The 12411-nt window shown below is 34.2% G+C and overlaps 1 protein-coding gene across 5 annotated transcripts in view; it reads right to left on the reverse strand.

Moving 5' to 3' along the window:
- Positions 1-12411, reverse strand: part of LOC129799120 (activating transcription factor 3) — a 34340-nt gene that overhangs the window by 9821 nt on the left and 12108 nt on the right. For all 5 annotated transcript variants that reach the window (XM_055842770.1, XM_055842769.1, XM_055842768.1 and 2 more), the window contains exon 2: positions 8434-9330. In XM_055842770.1, the coding sequence (XP_055698745.1) occupies positions 8434-8589 (156 nt within the window). In that variant the 5' untranslated portion in view covers positions 8590-9330. The remainder of the gene's footprint in view (positions 1-8433; positions 9331-12411) is intronic.

The following is a 12411-nucleotide window of genomic DNA, read 5'->3' on the forward strand; positions in this document are numbered from 1 at the left end:
CAGAATAAACACTGTGGAGCGGCAAAAGAACAAAAAAGCCCCCTCATTGATGGGGATTTGATGTGAAAGACTGCGATAGATGAATGTGTAAGTTGAGTTGGAAGGTCACTTGAGAGATCTTATTTGTTCAACACTGAAAATTACACGATAATTCATCATAAGATCAATTATAAATGGGAAAATGCTGTCTTTTGTGCGGTAGCCAAAAATTCCACTTTAAATATCCCTCCCACAATAATGTTCACTTTAAAATCAACACCATGATCAATGGTTTCAGCATGATGTTTGGAAATGCTTTTTTACGATGGAAAATCTCCTAATTCACCTTTACTGAATGAGAGGGAATCCTTTTGCTGCCAATTTTTCGCGAAAAAAAATCATGAACAAAGCGTCCCAGCTTTGCAGAATACTCGTGCTCATACCTTCAATGTTATGCCAATAAAATTAGTTTAACGATAATTTTTTGAATCAATAAAGTTATTTAGCGTCCAATACCCGTGGAGTGAATTATCGAGTACACGAGTTTCAGTATTTCACAAAATTTCTAACACTGTGACGTAGGGGAAGCTGGGGCACCACCAAACACGGGGTACCACCAAACACTGCGATTTTTTAATCGGATATTCGACTTCAGAGGATAAGACCTATAGGAATTTATAGGCACTTTAGGGATGCTTGTCCACTGAAGGAATGATCGAGATAGTCCAAGTAGTTTAGAAATAAAAATTAGTGTTTGGTGGTATCCCGTGTTTGGTGGTGCCCCAGTTTCCCCTATAGAGTTGTCGCAGTGTATCCTCAGAAATAACACCCAAGTTTCCTTACCAAAAGTTCAAGGGAAAGACACCAAATATGAGATTTTCATTCAAAGATAAACTTCATGTGAGAAACACCATTGAAAGCGATCCACCCTCAGATTCAGCAGAGTTGTATACAAATTTGTAGAATCCGTTTTTCCGAAAAGACGCCAACGTCCCTCAATGAGAAAAGCATCAATTGAGAGTGAAAAGTGAAACTCCTCAGTTCTCCAGATTTTGCGGCGTAGGGGAAATTGAGGCACCACCGAACACTGCGGTTTTTTAATTAGATAAATCGTGTATACGAAAAATTTTGGCCAACACTTGATATAGTCAATCGCAGTAGGCTTTGGACTTTGTTTTTTTTTTCTTCAGTTTTGTTTTAAGAGATTTTAATGAGCTTTCTTTTGGTGAAAATCTTGTTAAAAAATATTAAGTTTTGGCTGAGTAATTGCCAAACGATGGAGACCATGCGAAGATTAAAAGTTGACAATTATCTCAGGAATCCAAAAGCGAGCTATGCTGAAATCGCGAAATTGATCGAGAAGTGAGCCACTCTACTATTCGGAAAATTATAATTCGGTTCTAGAAACTCAAGACTGGTCCTTAGAATTCAGGAGGAAGTAGCCGAAAGCCTGGAATTCAGGACAAGATGATGGAAAAGAAAGTGCTAGAGCTTTTCGAGAAGCAAGTCAATCTTTCCGTGTAAGATGTTGGCAAGAAGATGGGAATACATTGGAGCTTAGTCCATAAAATCAAGATGAGGTTTGAAGATGATGGTTTGAAAACCTGCAAAGCTCAGGTTGCTCGCCATCGAACCGATAAAGAGCGTTAAAGTGCTAAAACACGGTCACAGAAACTCAACGATCATCTTTTCAAAGGATTCCAGGGCTATGAGAAATATGTTTAACCCGTCCTGCACTCCAGAAGATTGAGAAATACTGGAAAATTTTGAAGACAATTGAGACGGGTTTGTCAAGTCCCTAATGAAGGGAATTAAGTAAAAGGTTCGAGCATTCGGCAAGCAGCCATTGGATTTAAAAAAAAACCAAAATCCTATAAAAATCCCAATAAAAATATCTTTCAGAAAATACATTTGTTTTTTTCCATTACTGTCCTTAACATGTGAGAGCAATTTTTCAATGGCCAAAATTTATCGTATGCACGCTTCATTAGACTTCAGAGGACATGTCCTACATGAATTCATAGGTACTTTAGGGATACTTGTCCACTAAAAAAAGTGTTCGTCATGGTTCAAATAGTTTAGAAATAAAAATCACTGTTCGGTGCTACCCCATGTTCGGTCAGTGGTGCCCCAATTTGCCCTACTGCACGCCTTAGTCAGTGGCTACAGAGGAGCAATTTTTATTGGATTATTTACATTCTATAGGGGAAAGTACTCTCCTTTCGAATATTCATGCCTTCGAATAATATGTGACTTTTCTTTTGTTTTTCATAAGAGACTTACACATTTCCATTACATAATTAGATTATTATCAATTAATGATAATTTTGTGATAATTATGTGTAAATCTCTTAGGAAAAATAAAAGAATTTCACATTATTCGAAGGCATGAACGTTCGAAGGGAGAGAACTTTCCCCTACTAAGGAGCAATAGAGGAAGGCTTTCAGGCTTCGCACAGACTGTGGCTTTGAACACTTCATATTTTTTCTCTATTCCTTTAATAAATCTTACCTAATTTTTCCAGGAAATTGTATGTGACTTAATATGAGAAAAATATCAAGTGTTCTACGCCAGAGTGTGTACGAAGCTTGAAAGCCTTCCCCTACGCCGAAAACTTGATAACTGAAGAGTTTCACTCTGAATTGATTCTTATCTCACTGACGCTTCCATAAGCAACATTTGTGTCCTGTATTCATCTTACAGTTTACTACATCTGTTCCAAACTAACTTCTAGACAATTATATTGCTCAAAAGTGTTGCTCGGATGAAGTTTAGCTTCGTTTAAAAATGTCTTGCTCGGGTGCTTTTTTCTCACATTTTAAATAGAGGATTTTAAGTGTCTTCGCAGGGGGTGTTCTGGTACAAAATTAATGTGAATCGATTCACAAATTACATCAATTCCTTCCCAATTGCTTAGAAGTAGTACAGCATAACCTCTTCATCTCTAGCTTGTAACTGTCTGGAGCTGATTTAGATTTCGTCTGTTGCGTCTACCTCTGTCGTATCTGCATTTGTCTTGTATCTGCATTCGGTGCAAGCTACAATACAGACGTCCCCTCTTGCGTGAAATGCTGACACAAAAGAAATGCAGATACGACAGAGGTAGACGCAACCGAGGATTTATCCGGGATTCAAAGACCTTTCAAATAAGCCTCAAGTTATCACAATCGGTTAAGAAATACGGTCTCCAAAACCTTTATGATCCTTGATTTTGAAAAATCGTTAACATGAAGTCGCTTAACCCTTTAAGGCCTCTACATATTGGGAGAAATTTTCGTCAAATCGTCTACACTGCTGTAGGAAGAACCGTCAAAATTCTGTCAAAAATGCAATTTTTGACAAAAAAATGCTTCCAATGTGTGGAGGTCTTTAAGGACGAGAGGGCAGAAAATTGGGGATCAGAGAAATCGCTTTTCTGACTTCTTAGAACAAACCATAACTTAAGAATGCCGGAAAAAAAACCTTTTTTGGACACCGGTGTTCCGATTGTCCTTTAAGAGTTAAGCTCTTTTAAGATACACCCCAAAATATGGTTTTAGAGGGCAAACGAAAGTAAAGGAAACAGTTAAAATTGATTTATGGATGGGTCCCTCGAATCGTGCAAGTTACTATCTCTAACCATTTGGGCTAAAGCTTTAATAGCCAACAGACTCCCTATACGGTCGCGAATAGAAACTTAAAGATATCAAAATCGTACAGTTCGAGCAGAAAAGCGCATTTTGTGAAATCTGATACCAACCGATCCCACCTGAATATTATCTCCATCTCGATAAAGTGCATATTTTATTAATATTCTAAGCGCACAGAAAGGAGTGTTGAAATATCATTTTCATTGAAAATACAGTGCAACTGTATTTATTGCTAAAATAAACTCTCTTCAATTGGAGGATGTCACATGACACTTCAAGAGCTTTCGTACATCAGCAGCTTTGGGTTAAAATCTCACGATAGAGACATACATAAATAACATATCGTTTGTATAATATTTGCATCTAAACAAACTTTGCTGCCTTTTGAATCACTTTGAACCCAATACATGAAGCATAATATTATTCTGCAAATATTTTCAAAGAACAAACTGACATCAAGAAGGATTTTACTTTATAAGTTTTCCTGAAATTCAATAGTTCGTTTGAGTCATTTCATACTGTCGATGTTGAAGAGATCGTTGAAATTTAAAGAGTTAATTGGCGTACGATTTAGGCGCCATCGTACATAATTATAAGAACTTTTCATGTACTTTGAAAAAAGTTGTGCAAAAAATGGTTAATTTTCTTCTTTTTGGGCCTCAAATTGAAAAATCTGTACATTTACAGGAACGTAAAATTCAATATTCCCCTGTTCAATGTATTGAAAATATAAACAAAACTTGATCGATAGAAAATGAATCCAAGCTTTGGATTTCAAAAGTAGCAGCTAAATGGTTTTTTTTTGGTATATGTAGGTCGATAATAGACCTAGTTCTCTTAATTGCTATAGAGATTAAGGCATCTACACACTTGGGAACAAAATAAAAAATCGTTAGGAAGGAACGTCAATTTTTTTTTTTTTTTGACAAAAACTGCTTCCAATGTGTAGAGGCCTTTGTTCTAGAACTTGAGGTTATGTGTGATCCAACTTTGAAAGAGAAAGTCGTATCAAAACAAGAAGTTTTCAATACGAAATTTTTAATCTGTTTTCTAAATATGGTCCTTAGGAAAAAATCAATTTTGACCAACTTTAGGCAATATACACATTTGTTTAATTATTAGTTAGCGTCTCCCGAATATTTTAGATCCGCTGAGCACGAGTCCGTTGCCCATTTTATGATATTCTGAATAGTTTTCTCTCATTTGACCAGCTTAGTTTGTGTCCAATTCGCCTTTTCTGTATCTTCTAAGTCACTTTGATTTGAGAAGAACATTCCTCGTTTAGATAGTGAAACATGATCTTTAACAAAGTTGTGAAAGAATATATTCCTTATAAAAATACATCAACTATAGATGAGCCTCATTCTTTTGTTTAGCCAACAAGTTAGTTCGAGTAGTTTGAGGTTATATTAAGCCTAACCTCAAAAATGCAGGACATTTGCTTTGTAGAGAAATTTTTGAGCAATATGTTCAGAAACGAAAGAAAGCACTTCCAAAACATTAAAAACTCTTAAACAAAAATATTCAATCAAATGGGAAACTTCGACTTTAAATTTAAACCTTTAAATTTAAAGGTTAGGTCATACATAACCTCAAATTCTACAATAACTTATTCGCCAAATAAGAGAAAAATATTGGAGTTGAAATTATCAGGTAGACTAAGGGGCTCTAAAGAGCCTAGGTGTCTGATATCCTTCTAACTCTGGTACACTTCGTTTTTTATTTATATCTAAAGGCAATTGATCTAACAAATTCTGAAAAATCACTAAAATTGGTTGTATATTAGAAATTCTAGAACTCAGGGAACTGGGTTAAAGGGACTCCGGTATTTCTTTTATATAAAAGAAGCTGTAATAGAGCATTTTTGAAAGATCAAAACGAACATTTTCCATAGGCGCATAATCTAAGGCAAAGTTATGGAGAAAAAAATATCCTAGAAGAATGTATTGATAAGAAATCACTCAGGTCTACATTTAGTGCGAGAATGCAAATTTCTCTCACTCATAAGCGTAACACATTTGGAAATTCGTTAAATATCGATTGATGGTTCCATTTTAATGAAAAATTAACATTTTTTTTAGCACCTTACTGTTCTCAATTGCTTCTGCATTATCGACTTTTCTTTATATTAGTTTCTGTCTCGACTGTTTGGTAGTTTAAGAACAAGGCGAGGACTGAGGAGAACATTCTAGACAGGCATCAATACAAAAAAAAGTAATTAATGTAGAAGCACTTTAGAACAGTAAAGTGCTAAAAGATACATGAAAAGGGAGAAGTCTTTCTCCTGAACATATTTTAGAACATGACTGTTCTCAAGTGCTTCTGCACTATTGACTTTTCTTTGTGTTAGTTCCTGTCTTAATTGTTTTCCCAATCGTCGTCATGATTCAAAACCGCCAAACTGTCATGACAGAAACCAATAAAAAGAAATGTCGATTAAGCAGAAGTATTTGAGAACAGTTAAATTCTAAAAAATTAGAAAGGGGAAATCTTTCTCCAGAAATTTTTTTAACACGTAACTGTTCTGAAGTGCTTCTGCATAATTGACTTTTCTTTGTGTTAGTTCCTGTGTTAATTTTTTCCCAATCGTCGTCATGATTTAAAACCGCCAAACTGTCATGACAGGAACCAATACAAAGAAATGTCGATTAAGCAGAAGTATTTGAGAACAGTTGAATTCTAAAAAATTAGAAAGGGGAAATCTTTCTCCAGAAATTTTTTAACACGTAACTGTTCTGAAGTGCTTCTGCATAATTGACTTTTCTTTGTGTTAGTTCCTGTGTTAATTTTTTCCCAATCGTCGTCATGATTTAAAACCGCCAAACTGTCATGACAGGAACCAATACAAAGAAATGTCGATTAAGCAGAAGTATTTAAGAACAGTTGAATTCTAAAAAATTAGAAAGGGGAAATCTTTCTCCAGAAATTTTTTTATCACGTAACTGTTCTGAAGTGCTTCTGCATAATTGACTTTTCTTTGTGTTAGTTCCTGTTTTAATTTTTTCCCAATCGTCGTCATGATTTAAAACCGCCAAACTGTCATGACAGGAACCAATACAAAGAAATGTCGATTAAGCAGAAGTATTTGAGAACAGTTGAATTCTAAAAAATTAGAAAGGGGAAATCTTTCTCCAGAAATTTTTTTAACACGTAACTGTTCTGAAGTGCTTCTGCATAAATGACTTTTCTTTGTGTTAGTTCCTGTGTTAATTTTTTCCCAATCGTCGTCATGATTCAAAACCGCCAAACAGTCATGACAGGAACCAATACAAAGAAATGTCGATTAAACAGAAGTATTTGAGAACAGTAAAGTTCTAAAAAACACATGAAAGGGGAAATCTTTCTCCTTAACATTTTTAGCACAGGACTGTTTTCAAGCTTTCCTGCTTTCAAGCTTCTGTGTTAGTTCCTGTCTTGACTGTTTTCTGAATCGTTGTCGTGGTTAAAAACTGTCAAACAGTCATGACAGGAACCAATACAAAGAAAAGTCGATTATGCAGAAGCACTTGAGAACAGTAAAGTTCTAAAAAAACAAGAAAGGGGAAATTTTTCTCCAGAAAATTTTTTAGCACATAACTGTTCTTAAGTGCTTCTGCATTATTGACTTTTCTTTCTTGGTTTCTGTTTCGACTGCTTTCCTCAGCCCTCGTAATGAGTTTAAAGACCACCAAACAGTCGTGGCAGGAACCAATACGAAGGAAAGTCGATACTGCAGAAGGTTTTGAGAACAGTAAAGTGCTAAAAAACGCGAAAACAGCGAAATCTTTCTCCTGATTTTTTTTAGCACACGACTGTTGTCAACTGCTTCTGCATTATTAAATTTTCCCTGTTGGTTCCTGTCTCGACTGTTTTCCACAGTCCTCGTCACGTCGCTAAATAGTCATGACAAGAACCAATACCAAGAAGAAAATGTTTAAAAGAAAGATTTCCCCTTTTCATTTGTCGGATAAATGCTACTGAGGCGCCACTAGCGGATATCATAAGAATGTACTGTATTCTAGAATGTTGTAGGTCGATATTGCGTCTAATATTTGAAGGATGAGACCAATTGAGGCTAAAGAGTCTATATAACGATTTTACCATAAAACCGAATGAACAAGTAAATTAAATTGAAGATTAATCTATACTCATAAATTAATTTAATTAGTGTAATCAAAGACATTTACTATAGTAACAATTTAACGAGACACAAATTAATGATAATTCTCTCTAGCAACATAGAATAGAACCATTGACTTTGAGGTGAAAAAAAAATTGAATCAAAAGAAAAAAAAACTATCAACCCACAATTTTGCAACATCCTCTTTTATGCTCAGCCAACGTGGAAAAGACAGTTTGCAATTGATCGTTTGATGAATATTTAATGATAATGAGAATCAGCAATTAATGCATGATGATTAATAGTGAATTCGATGGAATCTTCTCTATGCCATTTATGGCAAATCTTCTAAATACCTCCCAAGTGTCCTTTCTCACGAGTAATCAAGAAAGAGCAGTTGTGACAGAAAAAAAAGCATAACTTTGTAAATAATATTCTGCAGTAAATGTGCTTTTGTCGTGAATGGAGAGATGGAAAAAAAAATTGCAAATATTATTCTGTTGCTGCCAATGAATGAAACTAATGATCAGAGTATTTAATGATTAAATACAGCCAATGGGTCGGACGGTTAAATTAAATGACAAAGACAATTATTTAGTCATTAGGGTGAAAAAAAGGAGAGTGTCCAATAAAATTTTTTGCAATAAAAAAGTTTGCATGACAAATTTGCATTCAATTGGACAATTGAGTGTGAAATTCGATGGAGAAAATTGATTAAAACAAACCTGCGATGGACGTGCCGAAGAATATGAATACTCGAGGGGATTCGTGATGTCAATGAGTGAATTGAGAATTTCTGGTGTTCTCGGTGTTGTACACACTCCACTCCCGTCAACTCCAAGGAGTGGAGCTCCTGCCAATCCCATATTCAGGTCGAACATTTTCACAAATCTCTATGCCTTATTCACTTGCAGATACACTTATAAATTCTCCCGAAGAATGATTCTTTTTGCACAAACACTGAATGTCTTTTAAAATCACAGTTTTTAGGAGATACTTTCTTCCTCCTTCTTTTTTTTCAAGTCCCTTCTTGTCTTAAATAACACTTACAACAAAGTTACAAAAAAAAAATTTCACAGAACATTTAGAAAAAGAATTGGAAGTAATAAAATACTTTCAAATTATATCACGAAATAGTTGTGGTGTATAAAAAAAACTCTTGTTGAGTCCTCTCTCTCCTCTTCGAATTAATTCTTCACTGTCACTTGGCTTTTTTTATGTGCTGCCTATTCTAACACAGCAGAAAATCTCTTTAGCAAAAAAAAGTTGTTCTCATTCACAAGAAAATAAAATATTAAAGCAGACACATTAAATTGATAATATCATTTAAGAGGTGTAAAAAAAATAGACACGAACAATATATAAGGCTCTCTCACTTTAAATAAACACAGATATTTCTTTTTTTTCTTCACTTAAACGATAAGGCAACAAAGTGCTACAAGTTCATTTGATTCTTGAATGCACTCCCCAACAGCAACTCTATCTTGCCGATATTTTCCACTTTTCGCTAATTTCACTGGAAAATTTCAATCGTTGTGACTCATTGGAGTCAAAATGTCCAAGTCCAACTGACAAATTGCTAATTGCTTGCTCCTCTCGGCAATCCAATTCAATGGTGAAGCCTGTAAAAAATAAAAAAAAAAAAACAAAATTGATAAGAAGAACCTCTAATTAGTGTGATTAAATAATCCCTATAATAACAGATAAGAACCAAAGAAACATTAAATAGGGGAGAGTGGAGCAATACTAAACAAAAATTTTTTTTCGCTGTGCTCAAGAGAGGATCAAAGAACTGATAGAATAGAAGAACTGAGATAGTGGGAAGTGCCCATGCTTCGTACTATCCCAAAAGCTTTGTAATGACTAATTTTTTTCTATGTTTCTCAATGAATGTACATCATCGCAGGCATATTTTGAAAACTAGGGGAAATTGCCGATACACATTTACTAATAAACATAGGAAAAAATGGAAGAAATAGTCATTACGAAGCTTGAGATTGTAGAAAGCTTTCACCTAGCTGTAGAACACTTTCTCCTAGCTGTAGAACACTTTCTCCTAGCTTTTTGAAGTTCATAGAAGGAAAGGAAATAATGAGCCTTGTGAGATTATTGTAAAAAGTGTGGTTATGCTAATTAAGGAGCTCACAAGGCAAGTCCTCCAACTCGAAATCGAGTTAGTCAATGAAACTTGGTATATTCCCTAATTTGGACTCAAGGAATTCATTGATGATAGTCTTAGATTTCAGAGATTTTTTGCTCACCTTATGTTGAAAGGTCAAAAAGGTCAAAAATGCGTTTTTCGTGTGAAGACGCTAAATGGAGAGAGACAGTAGCTTGGAATATTCTTCATATCCCCCCACAAGGTGACCCTGGGAATCCAAATACGATCTTAATTTTCCTCCCACACCCTCCTTTCCTCTAAAAACGTACATTACTATCTAACATATCTCAAAATAAACAGAATCCTATGCATCGTTCAAAAGATATCACGAAAAAAAACATATTTTTATCATAAAATTTATCAGAACCTCAGAAATTGTTTTCATAAATTTACCTGCTTGAGGAACGAATAGAATAATTTTAAGTTTAAATTGAAAGTTTCCTCTATTAATTGAATAATTTTGTTTAAGGATCTTTAATGTTTTTAATGTGTTTTCTTTTTCTAATGTGTTTTTGTGTAGGTAGGTATAATGCCCAACCCACAATTTTGTTGGTAAACATGTTTTTGACATTTCAGTGAGAGTGAGTGAGATCTAAATCTAGTCATCTCGCTCACTCTTATAGGCAGTTCCGAAAACATGTTTACAAAACAAATGTTATTATGCGTTGGGCATAACTCAGACCAGAAAACTGCTTTTTAATTTTCGCATTAGGGCTTTATACTGTGAGCCATAAAGATATTACTGGTAAGACATTTTGCGGTTGCCAGTAATGTGCATTACTGTGAGTAGTAAACTTCCAGCTAGAAATTCTGTTATGAATTTAACTGGGATCGAAAGACTTATCCGCCCTGAAAGGGAATTCTGTAACAGTATGACAATGTCATATGACAATTTTTTGTGGTAAAATTCGGGAGCACGACAACATAAAAGCCCAGTGAGCATCGAAGTTTCAACTTTGCTCACTACTTCAATCACTTCTTCAATTTGTATGGAGAACTCCTTATATTTTCGGAATTTCGGAAGTGTTTTCAAATCGAACATTTTCGACATTCCTTGCACTTTCTTTATATCAAAAAGCTTTATTTCTTTTAAATGTTTACATTCATATGCTAAAAAATCGTAAACACTAAACTTTACAATATTATGTGTTAATACAAATGTGTATACCGAAATGAAAGAATGTCCGATAGCGCTATATTTAAATAAAAACCATAGTACAATGTAATCTATAAATAACCCCCTCAATTCTGAGATAGGGAAAGCTTAAAGAATTAAGTCACAGCTTTAGTATGAAAATTAAAGATTTCCTATTCTGAGTTTAAGTCTAATGATACGTTATCTATTCAAATTATCTGTCAAAATTTTCTATTACTTGAAGGTTCAAAAGGCCAAAACTTTTCAGCTTTGTTATTGTACAATTAGATCACTGAATTTAGATTAATTTATTACAAACTCTATTGATTTAGATAGAGTAAGTGTCCAAGAAAACAAATTGTCAACCAGAACTTAGATCAGAAAAGGGAATGAAAGAAATTATTATCAAAATTAACGCAATGTCAAACTTTCTGTAAGACAACCAAATGTATCCTTATCTCTGTCGGGCTTTCAAAGCTGCTAAAGTTCAAAGGTGCAGCACTTACCCCCCCCCCCCTCCCAGTAATTATTTCTTGATTTCACTTAAATTTTTTTTTAAATATTTAAAATAAATAGTAAAATTTATGTTGAATTTTCCAAAGCATGGCACTGCGAATAGATCTTAAAGCCAAGTTAAGAACAGTCACGGTGAAAATGGGAACAGTCACGGCGAAAATGGGAACAGTCGTGGCGAAAATGAGAACAGTCGAAGAAGGATGTTCTTAAATTATTCATTATTTTCTAATAAATCCGGGATATTTAAACTTTTCCACTAAAGAGTTTGTGTAAAGAATATAATCTGTGTCAAATGTAGCTCCTCTCTCCCCTATCATAATGCTCGTGAAAAGTTGAAATCGCTGGTGAAGTGAAGATATATAAACTTGACCAATAAATTCAATCAGAAACCTTCCAAAAAGAAGGAAAAAAATCAATTTAAATTGAGTGAAAAAAGTCTTTAAATATTCATCGTTCTCTCTCCTTCACCCCATATGAACCAAAACATTTTATTGTGTCAATTTTATTTATTGTTGAAAGAAGAAGCAAAAGGCGCGAGAGAGAGAAGACGAAAAATGCTAAAGAGCACTCAAAAAGACAATTTTTTTTTCTTCTTTGGATTTTGTGAAGAAAAAGTTGAATAGTTATAAAATAAAAATTCAATGCCAAATATTATTATAGCGTGTAAATTTATTTTATATTAAATTATCGTCAATTTGTCCATATTATGGGGATTGTAGAGAAGCATATAAAATTTTCTTCGGTTCTTCTCTATGGACGCAGAAACAGTTTTAAAAAAAAAACTATTTAATATGAAAATAAAATGTCAAATTTGGTAAAAAAGTGCTAATTGTGACAAATATTTCGCAAAAACATCAAAATTAAATAATAGCAACACCCTCGGGTGAAAAT

This window comes from Phlebotomus papatasi, chromosome 1 (genome assembly GCF_024763615.1).
Source record: "Phlebotomus papatasi isolate M1 chromosome 1, Ppap_2.1, whole genome shotgun sequence".
Taxonomy (NCBI): domain Eukaryota; kingdom Metazoa; phylum Arthropoda; class Insecta; order Diptera; family Psychodidae; genus Phlebotomus; species Phlebotomus papatasi.